Below are 22,402 nucleotides of genomic sequence, written 5' to 3' on the forward strand. Positions count from 1 at the left end.
TATCTGTACGTATACACTTACACAAGCATGATTGAACATGATTTCTATGAGATTAAATTGTCAACGTGTGGCACGTGCCGACTGGGCGTCAAAAAAGGGTGCTGCTGTCATGTACCACACGTCTCTGTTTACCACGCAGTGTTACTGATAGTGACATCTCTCTTGCTCAGGCCTTTGTTTCTCTATTCCACTAGGTATATTAACTTTGTGGTTCGAAGCACGGACGTAAAAAAAATACGGACGGATCGCCATTAAGAAATGAGTGAAGCACCCTTAATTAGCCCAGGCGATCATATGTACACATCTTGCACAAACACTCGCACTGTAATAAGCCAATCGTACCGCCATTACGCAATTAGACTACATCGCGGTGACACGTCTTTGTCATTCATAAATAAAAATAAATATGCCATCTTGTGTTGTAAAATGGTGCAAGAACAATACAACCTTACACAAAAAACATCAAGGAATAATATTTCATAGGTAAGATAACATATTTTTAAAGTATTTTGATAAAATAATGTAAATATTAATTCAACTTCAACAGATCAGTAATGTCCATAACAAAGTGGGGAAATTTTCCCCAAACCGGGGAAAATTTTAAATTATTTTTAAATAATCAAATAATTAATTTTATTGTCTTTTATTAGTGTCATGTAAGTATTTAGCATACTATTGACCAGTAATTAGGCAGGAATACAATAATAGGGGTGTAGACAGTAAACGAAATCTAATACAAATTATTGTTTTTTTTGAGAGTTTGTATTATAGAATTACCGAAAATGGACATATTTTACTTAATAACTTTATAATATAACGTTGGTCTGTCAATTGCATAGGAATCAACTTCCTTGATGGTACATCTGTAAAATAAATATATTTCCTAAAAATAGTCTACACCCCTATTAATTTCTTAATTTACAAAAGTGGATATAATTGTTGTTTGACGACCTCTGTGGCTCAGTGGGTGGGCTGTCGGTAGCTCAAGCCGGGGGTCGCGGGTTCGAATCCTGCCGACGGAACAAAAAGTTTTCAAAGTTCCTGGGTCATGGGTGTGTATTAAATATGTGTATCATATAATAAAAATCTTAAATATATGTATAGTATAACAGTATTAAATATATTTCCGTTGTCTGGTACCCGTAACACAAGTCCTTCAGGTACTTAGCACGGGGTCAGACTGACGTGGTTTGAATCATCCATAGATAAAATTGTTGTCTTAGATTTCCTTCAGTAGTAGGGGAGGGAAGGTGCTATTGGTGTAGTCACCCGAGCGTCATTGAGACCTCGTAGGAATGAAAATATTGAATGGACCTCTAGACCAGGAATAAATTTAACACCATGTTTTTTATTATTGTAAATGTTTGTACATAATTATTATTACTAATAATGTTATGTAAATAACGTTTAATAAGTGTTTTTTTTCTATCTATAGTGTCATAAAAATAATATTTTCATTATGATATCTTTAACAACCGCTTACATTTCTGAAGCGAAAAAAACATAAAAATATGTTTAAGTATAAAAAATACATTTAACTTGTCTGAGTTTACAAAATTTAAAAAGTAGGGAAATTTATGATTTATATGGCAACCCTCATATCACGCACACGTCCTACACGGGCGGCCATAACTAGGCTTCACTCGTGATTAGAGAAGGTTACGTCCGTACTTTTTTTACGTCCGTGGTTCGAAGTATATTCGTCTTAAAATGGCCATTGTGCTTACTGTAAACTGCCGTAAGCATGGTGGCATTTACGGTTATCCAGCATGGTCTTAGTCTTAGTTAGAGGAGACGACTTAAAAAGGACGAAATAATTATAACCAAAAGATTCCCTGTACTAATCAAAATAAACACCACAAAAACGCTTTCAAATTTCAAGTCAAGAACAGTCAGTTGTTGTCATGTCAATTTGATCTTGATTTGATCTTTTAATAGACAATTTCTTTTTTTTTTAAGTTAGCGGCAAAAGAATCCATAAAAAGTTCAAACATGAAATCGTAAAGTCAATTCACAAGCAAATACCGAAAACCTCTGAGGTATAAGTTCTACGTACGTAGTACTTATATGTCAGTGCCGAAAACTGAGTAAAATTTTCGACAATTTACTTAGTAGTATACAAGAAATATTAAATTAAATCACAATACAAACCAAAAAAATAAGCACCCTCAGTAAAATGCGTAGAAAAAAGTATATTATATAATTATTGTTTGCATGAAATTGCCGTCTCTTAGTCTAATTTTAGTCCAAGATCCTCGGGAATGAAACAAGGGCCCTCGAGAAATAGGTTAAGAGCCCGCTGTATTATAGTTTCTTATGTCCTTTTTATTTTACATCCATGTCTCATTCGCATTTTGTCCTTTTATTGACGACGTAAAGGCGAAATGTTCATAAGGGTCCCGTTTGTGAATTTACGATCCAAATATATGTTTTGTATTTTTGGTAGCTTTGGTAGGTAATATGGTTGATTACTTTTAAATGTTACCTAAGTTTATATTTAAATCTCGTAAGAAACTTTACAATCCTAAAAGAATGTCTTGGTGTATGGTCGAAATTAGTACCAACACCGCCATCTTGTAAAGTCACTTTAAAAATAGCTATTTCATGTCATCCAAGTGGAATGCTTGTGAAAACTGACACCGCTAGTGTCAAGACAAATGTGCGATCAGCTTTATGCCCACGTCCTTACAACAATATCATTCATTGATCCCTGTATTTGTGTATTCTTTATTGACTTCTCATAATATTTTGTAAATGTACCAACACTCATAGGAGCCAGAGAACGCAGTATTGCTGAATTCTGATAACTTCCGCCATTTCCTGGTGTCATCCCAGACTTAAAGAGCGTCATACAAATCAGGAAACGCAACGGGACTGAAAACCTCATATTTTCTAGTATTTTCCATTTACTAGTTCTCGCCATTTTTGGTGTCATCCCAAAGGGCCTCATACGAGTTTTTTACTTCTAGGATGTTCTCATGATCGCCAATTTTGGTGTCATCTAATACCTTCAGTATTTAAAAATATTCCTGGTATTTCCCGCCTCCCGGTATTTTCCGTCCCCAGTTCTGGGATGTCACACAACGATGATGGAGTAAAACGATCTAATTACCGTGAGTGTTGGCGTCGAGCTACAATCAATAACTAATACATTACTGTGATTGATCTAGACTGGGACAAACATTTGGAGTACCGAAAGGGTGAAGTCAGGGAATGCTAAAGGTGCACTAGGCGTGATTGCATTGGATGCGGCACTTAAGGTACAATTACGCGCATCGCGATCGATCGCGGTCGCGCGCGGCCTACGACTGTTGTCGTCGGTGTGCCTGTCTGTGATCTATCTGTTACCTCTTTACGTGCAAAGCCTCTAAACCGATTTTGCTGGGTGTTCAGATACTTTGAGTCCCGGAAAAGGACATAGGATATTTTCTTACCCGTAAAAATGTACGGTTCCCGCGCGATAAACGAATCTTGGCGCAAAGGAGTTGCGGGCGTCATCTAGTAACACTATAATTTGCGATTGGACTCCCAAAGCCGACGATGCACATCTCTGGTGGAAACACAGACTTATTACGAAGTAATGTATTGATAGTAGACACAAATTAACTCATAACCACGGAGCCAGAGTAGACAGAATGATAGAGTATGCCGACTTAGAACTGATGTTGAAATTTTTAAATTTGACGTATTATGACGAAAATCGTCGCTAGGGTTGTTAACTTGTCACCTACGAATTCAAAACTATGACATATTCGCTGGACGTGTTCCTCATTGGTCGTATTGTTGTTTGTGTTTTGACATATGCGATTAAAATTGTCAGAGTCCAATTTTGAAATCTTTATTTTAAATATTTAAAAATAAATTATATCAGCCAGCGCAAGGCACATTCCGTTCATAATCCTAGTGAAACCCGACGAATTTGACAGATATTGAAACCTGTCCGTTTCTTTGCAGTCGAACTACTGGTAGTTATGTCTATTGTGACGGAGCTAACTCCGTGCTCACTTAAGGGGGCATTAATCACAAAGATGCATCTAATTTTCACGAATTTTTCATTTATTGCCATAACCGTGCATTGAACTAAGTTAATATTTTAATACATTGTATAAAATTCTATCATTGAGAGATCGACCTAGCGGATTTTTAAGGGTTGTATATTTATCGAGCTATTGAGAAAAAACTAATTTGGCGATGAATCCGAAGTGTGTGTGAAGAGAGAAGGACGATGTTTGATTTTTGGGGTTAGTCGCCCTCTTAAGACGCTTCGGAAAAACTTTGGATATCTACAACTGTCTACAAGGTCCAAGGATGCTTTGACATTTCGATGACATTGTCACGGGGTGTGGTTAGGAAGTTGTCATTCAAAATGACACCAGTGACCAGCCCCGCGTTCCATTTAGCGTTAAAAACTATCAAAACGCTAAAAATAGGAGGCATTTTTATCGTTTTTAACGCTAAATGGAACGCGGGGCAGCATTGGTTTATATTTGGGCCGCATGAAAATAGACATACTTACTTAAAAATACTACTTGGATGATTGGATGACATTGACAGGAAGGTCTCTCAAGTGTCATTTTACAATATGGCGGCATTAGATCTGATTTGGTCAAGCGGCAAAATAAAATCTCTAAATATAATATAATCATATTATATAGACTGTAAAAATCACAACCTTTCCTTCCAACTTCGCAGTAGGCAAATAAAACCAGCAGTTTAAATAACTCCACGGTTAAAAATAGTTTAAATCTGCCGATTAATTATTTCAATTCGACGATATTCTGATTCATTTCAGTTCAATCACCTTTTGAAATGTTTTAACAAAATCCGCCGAGCTCGCTTGTCAGCCAAATGAAAGCCTTATCAGATCAATCAAGCTAATGCATGCCTATTCACAGTATATAATAAAAATCAATGCCTCTAATACATACATACTTACCTGTTTTAGAAGGAAACATAAAAAGTAATAATGCAAAGAGGTGTATTGTATTTGTTTCTTGGAATTTTCTTGGGCCATTTGAACAGGAAATTCTTTATTTAAAAACATTTGAATTTGAATTGGGAATAAACGCAAAGAGCAAAGCAGAGGGCGCCACTAGCTCATAGTGTCGCATAGTGGTGCAATGCAATTACTTATTGTGTTATTTCCGATGTCGTCTACATTTTTTGCCCATCCTAAAAACTACTAAAAAGTGCACAATGACGCGCCCGCTTAAAATCTTCAAAAATAAATAGCTATCGACCGCAATCATAGATATTAATGATCACTTAACTTTAAGTACCTGGATGACCGAGCTTTGCTCGGTATAGCAAACACTCATTGACTTCGTGTTACTAAAAACGCCATCTGCTGGTCATTAAAACAATTAGTTGCTCACAAAACAGTATTATTATTCGCCAATAGATGTCAGGAAAGTCATATTTTTCAGTTTATCGATTATCGATAAAACACGAATAAAAATACATTTTTTGAAAATGATTCATAGCTAGATCGATTTATCGCCGCCGAAACGCCCCATATACTAAATTTCATGAAAATCGTTGGAGCCGATTCCGAGATTTCAATTATATATATATACAAGAATATTTTACAATATTTTATACGTGGGAGAGCCATGCTTCGGCACGAATGGGCCGGCTCGACCGGATAAATACCACGTTCTCACAGAAAACCGGCGTGAAACAGCGCTTGCGCTGTGTTTCGCCGAGTGAGTGAGTTTACCGGAGGCCCAATCCCCTAACCCCTACCCTATTCCCTTCCCTACCCTCAACTATTCCCTTCCCTTCCCTTCCCCTACCCTCCCCTATTACTCTATTCCCTCTTAAAAGGTCGGCAACGCACTTGCAGCTCTTCTGATGCTGCGAGTGTCCATGGGCGATGGAAGTTGCTTTCCATCAGGTGACCCGTTTGCTCGTTTGCCCCCTTATTTCATAAAAAAAAAAAAAAATGAAGGTTTGACATTAACTCTGTTTTGCCAAACTCATGTTAAATTATTATGGTAATCAATAAATGTCCCTGAGTAAGGCCACAAGAGTCAATGTGCGATATCCAGATTGAATAAAACCAGATAAAAGTATGACTTATTCAGTGGTTGATGCAAATTAAATAGAAATCCGTAATAAAAATCCAAGTGAGTTTTTGTGTCAACTTGTAATAAAGGAACGCTGCAGAGGCCGAGTGCTCTCGAGCCCGCTATAAGAAACTATATCTTTGACTAGGCTGTGCGTTGTAAAGATGACATTTTCTAGGCTTTTCCTTTATAACTGTTTATTATCTTCTAGAGTTTATTTAAAACAAATTATTATTTTAACATATAATAGCAATTTATGTGGTTAAAGCAGTTAATTACATAAGCACTCATAAAACAATTTATTTTAAGTTTTAAAATCTAAGGCAGGTCGAGTCTGCTAAGTTTAAAAATGTGATTTTGGTTCGGTTTTATTATAATCAAAATACGTTTTGGCATTCTTATGTCACGCCGATGTACAGACCGACAAGGCTTTAATGAACGTGACGAAAAAAGAAACTCACCGCCATCATACAAAATACCATTTTTGACATGTTTTTGACAGTTCTCCTTTGCCGGCAGCGCCCCCGCCCACGTTTATTTAAAGCCTTGTCGGTCTATAAAATGGGTTCTAAATTGGAACCTTACGTTAAGTTCTATAGTTTATCCTTTGTTTTACGTATATGAGAATACTAATTTCTTGTTGTAATAGCTAGTGTCCGCACTAAATCGAAACTATGCTAATGTCGGATTACGCTATCAAAATCTTTGTTTTAAATGCTATCAGCTTTCAGTGCTGAAAACTGGTCTATTTTCAGCTCGTTCTATTCAAAATAAACCCAGTAATTGCTTGAATGATTTTTAGTCACGTCGTCATGACGTAAATGGGACCAAACAGTGGTGGCTCGTCAAACATGGACTAATCACCTATTCGGACTAAAATACGAACGTCCCCAAAGGCCGCTCAATTTTGAATCTGATTGCAACTGGACGTGTGGTCGTGGGACGGAAATATCTGTGTTTAGCTATTTCTGAGGTATAAAAATGGGTTGGGATCAATGATGTTTTATTAAAGATGGCGTATGCTCATACAAAGCGGTCCTCAGAATTTGTTCCTGTACGACATATAAATACCTACCTCTGGTATATCTATAAATTACAACAATGAATGCGATATCTACCTTTTTTATAATAGAATATCATACGTTGGGATAATATGTATCTCCTCCTTTTTAAAATGTCAGTTAAAGAACCTTGAATATGCTAGTCTACTTGGATGATGCGCTAAAGTCCACGTTAGTTTTTCCTATGTCAATGGTTTTTCCTCATCTTTACAACGCCGTTCTAAAACCCGCTTGCGTATTGAAAAAGTGTTTGTAAGAATAATTAATAATTGTTTATTATTAAGATACTGCTACAAAAAAAAACTCACAAACAGAAAGCAGGGTAGACCGCGTCTATTTCAAATAGTTGCAAATAAAAAAAGGAAAGACGATAAACTCTTTTAACTTTTAAAAATCGCGCTGGCACATAAGAACAAAATTTAAATTTGAAAGCTGAACAATTTGAATTTTGAAATATTGCATTTATTTTCTTCGTTCTAGTAGGTCGTGGAATTTGGTTCGGAATTGTCGGGAGGAATTATAAGTTTTAATTGGCGCGATGAGGGAGATTGTACACATCCAGGCTGGCCAGTGCGGCAACCAGATTGGCGCTAAGGTATATTACTTGGTTTTCTTTTTAAATAAACATAGATTTTTTGGCAATGTACGTATGTATTGTATGTATGTTTTATTCTGTTAGGTCTTCACGCTTAAGCTGAACTTTAACTGAACTGATTTCAATGAAATCACTTGATGCTTTCAGTGTAGTTTTTATCACAAAAATATGAACGGTATCCAGGCAATAAGCCATATATTCCTATGTACTAGTATTAACAACTACATAATCGCATAAAATATTCTACCTATAATGTAAACGCGCTTCATACATTTTGAAGCTACATAACTAAGCACAGGCAATATTCCAATATTGGATGATCCACCCTAAGATGAGAGCGTACGTAACGTATTGCAGTAACATAAATCGCACATTTTCAGTTCTGGGAGGTAATATCGGATGAGCATGGCATCGATCCAACTGGCACCTACCACGGGGACTCCGATCTTCAGTTGGAGCGGATCAACGTGTATTACAACGAGGCCACGGGTGGGAAGTACGTGCCCAGGGCCGTGCTGGTCGACCTGGAGCCAGGGACGATGGACTCCGTCCGGTCCGGCCCCTTCGGACAGATATTCCGGCCGGACAACTTCGTGTTCGGACAGTCCGGTGCTGGCAACAACTGGGCGAAAGGACACTACACGGAGGGCGCGGAGTTGGTTGATTCGGTGCTCGATGTTGTTCGCAAGGAGGCGGAGGGCTGCGACTGTTTGCAGGGATTCCAGCTGACGCATTCGCTTGGAGGCGGCACCGGAGCTGGTTTAGGTACTTTGCTGATCTCCAAAATTAGGGAGGAGTATCCCGACCGCATCATGAATACGTTCAGCGTGGTTCCGTCTCCCAAGGTATCTGATACGGTCGTCGAGCCCTACAATGCGACGCTATCTGTCCACCAGCTCGTAGAGAATACTGATGAGTCTTACTGCATCGACAACGAAGCCCTCTACGACATCTGCTTCCGGACCCTCAAATTAACAACACCAACGTACGGTGACTTGAACCATTTAGTATCGGCGACCATGTCTGGAGTCACCACCTGTCTGCGATTCCCTGGTCAACTGAACGCTGATTTACGAAAACTGGCAGTCAACATGGTTCCATTCCCGCGTCTCCACTTCTTCATCCCCGGCTTCGCGCCGCTGACGTCGCGGGGCAGCCAGCAGTATAGAGCGTTGACGGTGCCCGAACTGACGCAGCAGATGTTCGACGCGAAGAACATGATGGCCGCCTGCGACCCTCGTCACGGGAGATACCTGACCGTGGCCGCCGTCTTCCGAGGCCGCATGTCCATGAAGGAGGTCGACGAGCAGATGATGAACATCCAGAATAAGAATTCTTCGTACTTCGTCGAGTGGATACCGAACAACGTCAAAACTGCCGTCTGTGACATTCCGCCCCGTGGGCTTAAAATGTCGGCGACCTTCATCGGGAATTCAACGGCCATCCAGGAGCTGTTCAAGCGCATCTCGGAGCAGTTCACGGCCATGTTCAGAAGGAAGGCCTTCCTCCACTGGTATACGGGGGAGGGGATGGATGAAATGGAGTTCACTGAGGCGGAGAGCAACATGAACGACCTGGTGTCGGAGTACCAGCAGTACCAAGACGCGACTGCAGAGGAGGAGGGAGAGTTTGATGAGGAGGAGGAAGGCGGAGACGAGGGGGATTAGCTCGTTTTATAAGACGTTTATAACTTTAATTTGTAATTTTGATTTAAATATATTTGGTTTTTTATACTTGGGTCTTTTAATTTTAATTAATATAATGTTGATACAGAGCTTTTATCAGATGAACCTCTGCTCATACTATTAGTATGTATTTAAATAGTCTTATCAGTAGGTATATTGGTATTATTGTTTATTTTACTTCGCTTACACGTATGTAATATTTTGTATCGTATCTCAATTTGTATCAAATCATAATTATTATCTATACTAATATTATAAAGCGGAAGAGTTTGTTAGTTTGTTTGTTTGTTTGAACGCGCTAATCTCAGGAACTACTAGTCCGATTTAAAAAATTATTTCACTGTTAGATAGCCCATTTATCGAGGAAGACTATAGGCTATATTTTATCACGCTAAAATTAATAGGAGCGAAGAAATAGAGGAAAGTGTGTAAAAAACGGGGGGAAATTATTTGAAAGGGCTTATTTGAATGCGCTAATCTCAGGAACTACTGGTCCGATTTGAAAAATTCTTTCAATGTTAGATAGCCCGTTTATTGAGAAAGACTATAAGCTATATTTTATCACGCTGAGTCTAATATACGCGAAGAAATAGAGGAAAGTGTGGGAAAAAACGGGGGAAATTATTTAAAAGGGCTTATTTGGACGCGTTTATCTCAGAAACTGCTGGTCCAATTTGAAAAATTATTTTAGTATTATTATAGCCCATTTATCAAAAGAGGCTATAAGCTATATTTTATTACGCTAAGACTAATAGAAGCGGAGAAATAGAGGAAAGTGTGGAAAAAACGGGGAAAATTATTTGAACGCGCTAATCTCAGGAACTAGTAACTACTGGTCCGATTTGAAAAATTATTTCAGTGTTAGATAGCCCATTTATCGAGAAAGGTTATATTTTATCACGCTAAGACTGATAAAAGCGAAGAAATAGAGGAAAGTATGGAAAAAACGGGGGAAATTATTTGAAAGGGCTTATCTCACGAACTACTGGAGCAATGTTTCGGTTATTTGGCACAGATAAGAAGTAGACCACGTGAAGGATCATAGGCTGTTTTTTGTGGACTAATTTGTCTGTGAAATATCTAATTAACGCGGGCGAAGCCGCGCGGAATGTTATATTTCGCGTGGTCACGACATCACGCGTAAACGGCTGGACCCGTTTTGCTAAAATTTGGTATAAAGATACTTTGAGTCCCGAAAAAGAACATAGTATATATTTTGTTCCGGAAAAATGTACGGTTACTGCACAATATACTTTTATGATTTGCGCGTAAACTATTTAATCTATTTTGATGAAATTTGGTATGGGGATACTTTGAGTTTCGGGAAAGGACAAGGAATACTAAATTTGTCCCGGAAAATGTACGATTTCCGCACAATAAACTTTAAGGTTTATCGCCTAAGCCCTAAACTATTTAATCTATTTTGATGAAATTCGGCATGGAGATTGGAGATACTAATTTGAATCTGGGACAAGGAATGCCTTTGTCCCGGAAAAATGTGCGGTTCCCACACAATATACTTTTCTGGTTTGCGCGTAAACGAATCAATCGATGTACGGGAACAACTATAAACTAAAGTCCACGCGGACGAAGTCGCGGGCAACAGCTAGTTGCTATTATAATCGTTGACTAAAATAATTCTCGGATAACCCTTCTATAATTTTAATTGACCGCAGATTTGATTTAAGGTTTCCACGCTTATTGGATTTGATTTCCTATGAATTATTGGTCTTAAAAGACTTTATTAGGTACTTTATTGAATAAGGGTGCTAAAACCTAATTATTTAAGCAAAATTATTGTTATTTTCATTTCAATTAAGTAGGTAACAAAACAGTGCAGAATAAAATATTTCATTGCAAAAATATGTAGGTAGGTATAACGTCGTTTTAAGGGTTCCGTACCCAAAGGGTAAAAACGGGACCCTATTACTGAGACTTCGTTGTCTATCCGTCTGTCCGTCTGTCCGTCTGTCTCCAGGCTGTAACTCAAGAACGGTAATAGCTTGAGAGTTAAAATTTTCTCAGATTAAGTATATTGTATTTCTGTTGCCGCTATAACAACAAATACTAAAAATAAAATAAATTAAATATTTAAGGGGGGCTCCCATACAAGAAATGTGATTTTTCAAACATTTTTTGCTCGGTATCAATGATGAAAACAGGTAGGCACAAAATGTGCCAAAATGAAATTTTCACAAAAGCCTTAATTATATGTGTACTTAAATAAAAATTTATGATAATATTTAAATAAAATAAAAATTTAAGGGGGATCCGATACAATTTTTGGTCTATTTTTGCTCTATAACGGTATGGAACCCTTCCTGCACGAGTCCGACTCGCACTTGGCCGATTTATTTGGAAAACTCTTTGTTATCGCATACCGTACTCGCAAATGTAATAATAATTAGAATCGTGAGATGAGTTTAAATTGTACGACTAGGCTCATTGTTTGGACCATAATATTATGTAAGTACCTAATCTAAGTTGTTACCTTATCATTAATTTAGTATCGTAGTTAAGTATATCCTGTAAGTTGTAACATTTTGTGCAATATCCGTTTAAAAATAGCAAGGCGAGATTCAGTATTGATCGCGGTGCATTTGAATATTGTACGAGCTGATTCGGCAGTCTGTCTGTACAGTTGTAAGAAAGAGATAAGTTACAGTTAATTGCACACTAAAGTTACTAAGCGTGGGTTGCAACAACTTACTTTAACTATAACTTTAACCTAAACTATAACAAAATGTCAAATGAACTGTCAAATCCCTAGTAACGCCATATTTGACGATAACCTCTTAACCTTAACTATAACTACGCCTCTGGTGCAACCCACCCTCAGAAATCGCCAACTACTCTAACCTTATTTAATTTAGTATATAGGGGGTTTTGGGGGCGATAAATCGATCTACCTAGGAATCATTTCTAGAAAATGTAATTTTCATCGGATACCGAGCAAAGCTCGGTCAAACAGCTAGTTAGTAATTAAGTAGTCAAAATTCACATAATTATATTCTTCAATTTTAATTCAGTAAGTATTATATATTTTTTATTTTATTTTACAATTTATGTAGTTGTACACACAAAATAAGGTTAACCAACCAGCTTAAAACTAGAAATGTGTTTTGTACAAAGGTATATTATTAATATCAATTGGTAAGTAATCAAAAATGTGTGTGTCAAAAAATAAAAAATAATACTATCACCTGCAACTACTTTTACATATAATCCATACTAATATTATAAATGCGAAAGTGTGTCTGTCTGTCTGTCTATCTGTTACCTCTTCACGCCTAAACCAAAGAATTCTATTTAAACTGAGGGCCTTAACGGCTACACCGATTGGGCTGAAATTTGGTACAGAGATACTTTGAGTCCCGGGAAAGGACATAGGATATTTTTTTATCCCGGAAAAATGTACGGTTCCCGCGCGATAAACGAATTTTGGCGCAACGGAGTTGCGGGCGTCATGTTGTATAATATAACGTACAGGAAATTATCTCTTTTTAAGTAGACAATATAATATTGTTGTAGTCTTCATTCATCGTAACTCATAAGTCTCATTATGTTAACTGGAATCTTATCTGACTAGTCCTTCTGTAAGACCAAATATTATCGTCAATATTTGAAATCTTCGCAACACATCCAACTTCGTGGATCCGTCGATAATCTCTTATACGGGGATCAAGTAACTCGGAAACTTCCAATATTACGTATCTCATTAGTTCTCCAAAGATTATTGGGAATCGCCACATGAATATTTGATGTACTCAAATATTGGATAGGTAATTATATGTTTTGTGTGAAAATGACTTCCGCCAAAAGAAAAAAGTCAAAGGCAATGCTACTGAGTATTCGCTGTGGAGCAATAAGGTACGCGCCCACTTTGTCGGCGCGTGCCGGGGCGTGTCGGGGCGGATCGGGGCTCAGCGCAGCGCAAAATGCGCTATAGCACACTATTGCCGGGTCGGGTCACATTGCATTGACGAATTTCGAGTAATTTGGATAGCTCCAGAGTGACCACTCTTAAATCACTCGTGACTCGATGTATCAAAAACGTCGATATATTTTCCATCAGGTGACCCGTTTGCTCGTTTGCCCCCTTATTTCATAAAAAAAATATTAAGCAATTGCCTAGGGCATCACGTCTGAGGAGGCACCAGAAGAGTAAAGGTTTAAATACCGATTCTAGTTGAGATACGGATAGGGGGCCCACAGGCATGGATTACTTAGGGCATCAAGTAGTCTTAATCCGTCACTGCAAGAATGTCAATGGAAGGGCGGGGCGGGGCCGGGCCGCGCATGTGTCCATATTTTGTATTGTTTGGTAGGATAACTTTCAGAGGCTATTTCTTAAAATTTTAGTACTGAGTGATTATAAAAGAAGAAATACGTGTATTTTTATTTTTAACTAGGATCAATATATCCAAATTTGGCAGGAAGGTTAAATTGCACCCTTTATACGCTGCCGTATGAAATACCAGCGCTGACCGCTACGCGTTATTCAAAAACGCTTCCTAGAATTTCGTACATCTCGAGCCATCAGCGCCGACGTGTGCGCGTGAGTTCGGCGTAAGACTCAAATCAGCCTGAAGGCTCCCCTATACGAGAGCCAATCGAATCCAATAAGACTGACACGCCGCAACGCAAGTGATTTCATCGGTTAAATATATTTTAACCGATGAAATCAAAGGAACGAAGTTTCTTATCGCGCGTTGCGAAAGGAGGCTAGACGGAATGACACTTGACCTCGACACTTTTTTTTAGTACTTACCTACGAAGTAGGAGCAGATGGTGTTGAAAAGTATATTGAGTGGTACTTAGTATTCCTATACGTCAACTAGATGGCGTTTTTAAGAATAAACAGCGACATCTACCGGACGTTTAAATAAACTTTATTACAATTCCACTAAATTGTCGCTGTTAGTATTCGTGGGCATCAATTGATAGCGTTTTTTTATATAACTTCGTTCCATCCGGATGTCCCTTTACACCTCTCAAGTTTTTTATATTCTGATTCCTGATTAGGAGTTTTGAATCGGGGGTTGTTTTTCTTTATAAGATCTAACTAAAGTATTTGTTCCAGGTCCAGGGCTGAAGGGCACGATGACGATTCTGAACTGCCTGATGGCGCGGCAGCTGTGCTTCGAGGATGCCTCCTGCTCCGCCATCCTCGAGATCATACCGCGCGTCTGTGGATCTGAACTTGGTGAGTGCATACACCACTATAAAAGGGGCAAAGTCCTACAGTGACTTTGGGCTGAAATATTGGGATTAGCGGATAGGACGTACTTGCTCGATGTGATCGTGTTGACTACAGAACAGCCATATCCAAAATATGCTCCGCGGAGCCGCGGCCCGCGGGCCTATGGTGCTCCGCAAAGTCTTTATAGAGTTCCGCGAGCGTAGACTCAAAATTCGTGATGAATATCCACTTTTTGCGACAGTAGGTTTTTTATTTTGGGGTTCAGTGGAGTGTTTTGCTATTCCAAAGGATTCCACCACCAAAAAATTTAAAGAGCCGCTGCTATAGAATTTCTTCCTCCACACTACAATTAAATTATTTGATTGCTTACACTGATATGAATATTACTACGACGGATTTACCGACGCTGGGTCCAGAAAGTGAATAAAAACGAAAAAAAGAGGCCAAACCAAGAGAGAGTATCCTTGTGTACTGTGCAGTGTGCATCATTTGGGCACTATAAAATTACTCATGCGAAGGTGGCCTGATGGTTTAGATGAAACTGGCACCCGTCACCAAAACCAGTTTGGAGAGCATTATATTACCTGTCAAAACTGGTACAGCAGTATACCAATACCCTCTAAAATACTACCCTCAAAAGCAAGCATGTAACCTTGACTGCAAAAGCAGCTGGTATCATCCAGGTCACGGGCATTGTCATTGTCAACTTTTAATTGCTTATTACCAACTCTTTGATATAATTCGTACATTTTTATATAACGAGCTGTTTGTTAGGAATACGAAATCATTTCTATTGTTAACCAGAAGCTATTATGCATGAGAGAATCTCGCTGGTACGGGCCGGCTGTTACACCGAACTGTAACAGAATAGTTATTAGATTTTTTTTTATTATCTTGCAGGTTGATTATTATTGATTGCAAAATATCTGCTGTTTAACTAATATTTCATATAAAAAGCTTCTGACAGACAGCACGTACTGTATAATTTTTGCTGTCTAATTACTGTCGCAAATTACATACTAGGCACCTGCACGTCAAAGATAGATTTTGACGTATTTTAATTGTATTTTAAAATTGATAGGAACATAACTTAGTATTTGCTTAAAAATACAAGAAGGTAGAGCTTATCTAATTTGCAATGACACACCGCACCACTTCACCATAGTTGATATAAATGAAAAATCGGTCAAGTGCGAGTCGTTCCGACGACCACGAAGGGTTCCGTACCGTTATAGAGCAAAAATAAGCCAAAAAATGTGTTTTTGTATCGGAGCCTCCTTAAATATTTATTTTATTTTAATATTATTTTTAATTATTGAAGTAGGTACACACATATAACTAAGGGCTTTATGATCATTTCAAGCGCCTCCCTGTTGTCATTATTGATTACGAGCAAAAAAGGCCAAAAAAATCACGTTTCTTATATGGGAGCCCCCCTTAAATATTAATCTTGTTTTATTTTTAGTATTTGTTGTTATAGCGACAACAGAAATACACAATCTGTGAAAATTTCAGAAGTCTAGCTATAGTGATTTTTGAGATACAGCCTGGAGACAGACAGACAGACGGACAGACATCGAAGTCTCGATAGTCGATACTATCCAAATAGGGTCCCGTTTTTACCTTTTGGGTACGGAACCCTAAAAATTTTGTACTGTGAATACGAGGGAGGGGCGTGTCATTTTAAGTCAGACAAGCCCTACGTTTAAATATTAATTGATTATTATATAAAATACAATGTGATATTAATTTATCAAAAGATATTACAGTTTGGACTTGTAATGGTTGACGAACAAAATACAAACATTTGGAAATCGGCACTTTATTTTTATTTTTGCAAGTTTTTAGTAATAATCGCATTTGAGTTTCGCCTTTATAGGGGATTTACATTATTTCTATCCAGTGATCGAATCCACCGCTGATTTATTCAAGTAGCAATCCAGCGCTATATTGGATCACTGGATAGAATTTTTGTAAATCGGTAATTACTTCCCTAATGAAACTTTCACAAAATATTGTCTAACTAAATTACGGTAACGGTGTAACAGGGTGATCCTCGATCTCTTATCACATTCATTTTAAATAGCAATAGTATAAAATATGAAAATGTGATATAAAAAATGTGGAGAGACAAACTAGAACCCTTGTAAGTGATGTGTTACGACTTACCGCGCCGGAGGAATTTGTCGCAAATCGTAACTGAATACGTTAGCATAATATGACAAAGCAGAAAAATGAAACAGTTTCCTGACTATAACAAAAGTGGTAACTTGCTTTCTAATAGAAATATTGATAAAGCGAATACTAGACATGGTCTGCTTGTATTTGTCTCGAATATTAAGAAATTCACACGGTGGACAAATACATCAGACTTTGTGTAGTTATGGCACGCTTCGAAAATAATATTGTCTTCATAAGTTAAAGAGGCATTGATAATATTGTTTGTAGATTTTTTAATATATATTTTTTAATATCGTTTGGCGGCTACGCCGCGAGATTACAAGCAAAAATGCGAAAATCTGTCTGTCTGTTACCTCTTCACGCCCAAAGCTCTAAACCGATTTTGCTGAAACTTGGTGTGGAGATACTTGAGTCCCGAGAAAGGATATAGGATACTTTTTATTCCGGATAAATGTACGGTTCCCGCGCAAAAGAGTTTTGGCGCAACGGAGTTGCGGGCGTCATCTAGTAATACTAAGTAATTATTACTAATACTATCGTCGTAATGAAGGTTCGCTCTGATTGAATCGGCGCTGGCCGCCTGCCAGACTACAGTGTTTGAGTTCTGCCCTTTTTATTTCACTAGCTCGGTCTAGCTCTTCTTGATACATTTTTATCATACGCTTATTGCTGCTGCTGGAAATTGAAGGATTTTATTAAACTTTTTCCAATTAACAGCGTTTTGAAATTGTTAGTATAGTAATAAAATTTTTGTTTTCCGCGTGGATGTGCTTGTGCATCTTCTTGCTAACTTTATACTCTCTGTCGCATATACAAAAGGACAGACTGAAAGAACCCTAAAAACTGTTGGTCTGTCTGTCTGTAACGTTTTTACGCCGAAACGGCTGAACCGATATAGATGAAATTTGGTAGGGGATACTTTGAAAGACGGGAAAAGTGGGATAGATATTGTTACGGAATAATGTACGATCTCAGGCTGAAAGAACCCTAAAAACTAATGGTCTGTCTGTCTGCAACGTTTTTCGCTGAATTGGCTGAACCGATTTAGATGAAATTTGGTAGAGGGATACTTTGAAAGACGGGAAAAGTGGGATAGATATTGTTACGGAATAATGTACGATCTCCAAACGATAAACGAAGTGTAACGCAACAGAATTGCAGCTTTTTTTTAAATTAATACGTGGGAGAGCCATGCTTCGGCACGAATGGGCCGGCTCGACCGGAGAAATACCACGTTCTCACAGAAAACCGGCGTGAAACAGCGCTTGCGCTGTGTTTCGCCGAGTGAGTGAGTTTACCGGAGGCCCAATCCCCTACCCTATTCCCTTCCCTACCCTCCCCTATTCCCTTCCCTACCCTCCCCTATTCCCTTCCCTTCCCATCCCTACCCTCCCCTATTACCCTATTCCCTCTTAAAAGGCCGGCAACGCACCTGCAGCTCTTCTGATGCTGTGAGTGTCCATGGGCGACGGAAGTTGCTTTCCACCAGGTGACCCGTTTGCTCGTTTGCCCCCTTCTTTCATAAAAAAAAATTGAATGTCAGCTAATAAGGACATACAAACACATTAACAGTATTACCATAGATTATCTTGAAAAAGTTTTCAATAAAGTCAGTAAGAAGGTTCGATAGCGTAATGGTCAAACCCAACTTCGGATAAAAACCACCACGATATATGAAAACTATAACAAGTAACACAACAAAAGGTCCCTAACAAAAGATGGCCCATATCGCAGGTGAAAATCGTTGACGCTTATCGCGAGGGCGTAGGGGCGACAATCGCACAGCACGTCGACCGTTTTAACAATAGGGTAAAAGGAGGTCACGGTAGCAATAAGTTTAGACACTTAAACTCGGAATCAAATATTGATTTTACAAGGCTTAGGGCCTGTTTCACCACTTCCTGATAAGTGTTGAATAGGCTATCCACCATTAACTTGACATATTATGAAGTATGGAGAATCTGTCAAAAAAGCTGTGAATAGCCAATAGGCTATTCACAGCTTTGTTGCCGAATATGGCACTTTATCAGAAAGTGGTAAAACAGGCCCTTAAGTGTGTTACATTAAGCGGATTTCGTTTCTTCAGATTTACGAAAATCTTTTGTTATCCTTACAGCATCTTACAGCATCGTGACAAAAAAAATGTGAAATTGTATCCCATATATTTATATTCCCATATAGTTTAGTGTAAAAGTTGAAGGAGTAACTTTTTTTAATTTGTATGGGCAAATCGCGACTGGGGAACTTCATAGAAACGTAGCTAAGTTAAAAGTGGTTCTTTTAGTTACCACTTTCACTGTGAACTCTACACAAGAGACATACACACCCTAAAGTATTACTTTGTTTTGTTACAAAGTAATACTTTAGGGTGTTTCCGGGTTTCGTGGGCGATAAATCGATCTAGCTAGGAATCATTTTTAGAAAATGTCATTTTATTCGTGTTTTATCGAATAACGAGCAAAGCTCGGTCAAATAGCCAGTATTATTAAAGCAACATTTTGACAAAGCGTGCCCTTTACCTGTCGAGACGAACACCTATAAGTACAGGAGCCCTAGAACATTTTTTTTTTGTGACTATTAAGCTAATTTTGTGTGAGTAGCTTCATTTTGATAAGACGACTTTTTATTTACGAAAAATCTCGAAAGTAGTAGCTAACAGAAATAGAAAAGATTTCATACTTTGACAACAAAACAGTCCATATTTTAGGACCATCAAGGTCCTAAAATATGGACTGTTTTATTTGTAGGACAATGTTACTCTTAAATTATAATATGACTATTAATCTAGCAATATACAAAAAATCAGCTAGTTAAGGTTCCGTTATAGGGTTCTCTAATCAACAAAATTTATTTAACTACTGAACCCTAAAACCAAACTAATAGTTATATAATTTCAGAGTAACATTGTCCTACAAATAGAATAATCCATATTTTAGGACCATCAAGATTCAAGTCAAAGTATGAAATCCTTTCTATCTCTGTTAACTACCACTTTCAAGATTATTCGCAGATAAAAATGTTGTTCGTCTTATCAAAATGAAGCTTCTCACAAAAAATTAGCTTCATAGTCAAATAAAAAAAAATGTTCTAGGACTCCCGTACTATATCGTCTAAACCACGACAGAAGTCAAAATTATCAAATTATGGCTCAATTCATGGCTTGTACCATACTTAACACCTAAAATATCTAACTCCTATCCAATGAATGTAACATAAATGAATGTAACATAATACATCTTGAGTGTAAAGGCCACATGCTCCGATGGTTACGCGGCCCCGAAAATGTTTGAGGACCCTCAACGCCCACTCAACGTGTCCTCAAATAAAGAGTCCTTAGGCCAGATTTGTCCATAGCCGCTATCAATATCTCTGAACTCGTGAAGCGGATATAAGATCACATTTTTTCGGGGCTTTTCAGTGCTACTAGCACAACATAGAGAGAATCTTTCGGTGTTTTGGATTTTGTTGGCGTTGAAACATAAAATGTTGGAGCTGGGTATGCCTGATTTGCGATCAAAGATGTTTCATATTAGGGTTCCGTACCCAAAGGGTAAAAACGGGACACTATTACTAAGACTTCGATGTCTGTCTGTCCGTCTGTCCGTCCGTTTGTCTGTCCAGGCTGTAACTCAAGAACCGCTATAGCTAGACTTCTGAAATTTTCACAGATTGTGTATGTCTGTTGCCGCTATAACAACAAACACTAAAAACAAAATCAATTAAATATTTATCCCATACAACAAACGTGATTTTTTGCTATTTTTTGCTCGATATCAATAACGGCACTTGAAATATTCACGAAATACTCAGTTTTATTTGTACTTTAATAATTTGTAATAAAATTTAAATAAATGAAATAAATAAGTGAGGCTCCCATACAAAAAACACAAATTTCAGCCTATTTTTGCTCTATTGTGATTTGTGGTACGGAACGCTTCGTGCGCGAGGCCATCTCGCACTTGTAATGTTTATTTTTCTCTATGGATGTTTCATATTGTGTCATGGATGGATGAGCAATAGGGATGATGACAAGGTCAAAGATTAGCGAATTTTGTTAATAAAATAAAGAAATCACGGTAAAAAATAAGTGTTCTCAAAATTTCAGCTTGATAGCTTTTGTATTTTTTTTGTTATGCGCCTTTAAAGTTGGATATTCAAGTCGAATTTTTTTTCAATTAAATTTCATAATATTTGTATACAATTCGATAACTTATGCAATTAAAAGCAACTTTTGTTATGAAATCACTTTCATAAACGCAATATTTGATATACCTGTCGAACAAAGTTGTCTCCCGACGCATACAAACTCAGTCAGTCTTTCGTAGCACTTTGTATGGAGCGTTTCGGGCAGGTCTTTTTTATGAGATATTTGAATTGTCATATCTTGGTGAATTTTTAAGCTATCAGAGTCATTCTTTCAACGATGTTTCTATTTTTTAAGGGTCTTTCAATTACCGATAAGAAAAAAAAATAGTCATCATGCCTATTGAGCATGTAAAATTGTCACGGAAACTCTACTTCGGATTTCGGAATTAATTATAATGTCCTACGTCTTTATCTAACTAAACCTTGAACTACTAACGCGCCCAATTATTATCAATTTTGGACATCTTTTTTATCTTTATTTAAATAAAGGGCTTTTGCCATATTATTACATAGTATGCTAGTCCCAATTTTCAATATCGATTTTTGAACTTAAAATATAATTACTTGGATAATAGATTTTCTAATGCGCATTTAATTGAGAGATTAATATTTGGTTTAGACAATATAATATTCTAGGTCTAGAATTAATTTAATAAGTTAAACCGTCAATTTTAGTTAAAATAACAGAATTAATTTCAAAACCGACTAAATAATTAGCAGGGCTTAATAGATAAAGGTTTGATCTGATTCAGTGGCGGATTTATTGGTAGGCCGAGTAGGCGGCAGATTTTAAGTGTCTAAAGAGTAAAGACACCATGCCGAAGTTCCGCGGCGGAAGTTTGGAGAAGTTTGACGACAAACAGCGCATCACGAGAATTTTTATTTGTAAGAAGCAGAAGCCTACAGGCGGTACAGTAAATCCGCCCCTGATCCGTTTTAATAATTAACGTCTTGAGTAATAAACGTGGTATTTAACTATTAAATTGAAACCCTTAATTCTATTAGTCTTTAGCTGGATTTAGTTTTTAACCGACTGCGATAACTTAAAGAATGAATAATTTTCGGGCAATAGGATATAACCAGCTCATATTGAAATGTTGATATAAAGATAGATAACTTTGGAAAGTCTGAAAAACAAACATAGACAATATTATGTAAAGATCGGAGCAGAGGGCGCTACTAACACATAACAAATAATAATCTATCAAAATCCAACAAGTTGCACATGTCATAATGTCAGCTTATTGACAGAAATGTCGAACGTCGAACGAAATTTTTTGTTTACTGCCTAGGCCGGTGCTGCCTTTAGCGTGAAAAAATTGCAGTAATAATATATCCTATTGTATATTCCAGTAGCAAATATTAACACTGTCTTGAAAAGTACCCTTAAATGGCCTTTAAATAGTTAATTTCAGTATCTCATCGCTGACAGTGATAAGTTGTCCAAACTTCACTAATTGTGA

The 22,402-nt window shown here is 37.6% G+C and overlaps 2 protein-coding genes across 5 annotated transcripts in view; both read left to right on the top strand.

The window, feature by feature from the left end:
• The window catches only part of LOC121736332, a 209,075-nt gene that overhangs the window by 123,893 nt on the left and 62,780 nt on the right, over positions 1–22,402 (top strand). For all 4 annotated transcript variants that reach the window (XM_042127448.1, XM_042127449.1, XM_042127451.1 and 1 more), the window contains one exon: positions 14,493–14,615. In XM_042127448.1, the coding sequence (XP_041983382.1) occupies positions 14,493–14,615 (123 nt within the window). The remainder of the gene's footprint in view (positions 1–14,492; positions 14,616–22,402) is intronic.
• Positions 7,580–9,426, top strand: LOC121736333 (tubulin beta chain). The gene is made up of 2 exons (XM_042127452.1): positions 7,580–7,724; positions 8,105–9,426. Exons 1-2 carry the CDS (start codon positions 7,668–7,670, stop codon positions 9,389–9,391), a joined length of 1,344 nt encoding a protein of 447 aa, XP_041983386.1. The 5' UTR covers positions 7,580–7,667; the 3' UTR covers positions 9,392–9,426.

Source organism: Aricia agestis, chromosome 19 (assembly GCF_905147365.1).
Source record: "Aricia agestis chromosome 19, ilAriAges1.1, whole genome shotgun sequence".
Lineage (NCBI taxonomy): Eukaryota > Metazoa > Arthropoda > Insecta > Lepidoptera > Lycaenidae > Aricia > Aricia agestis.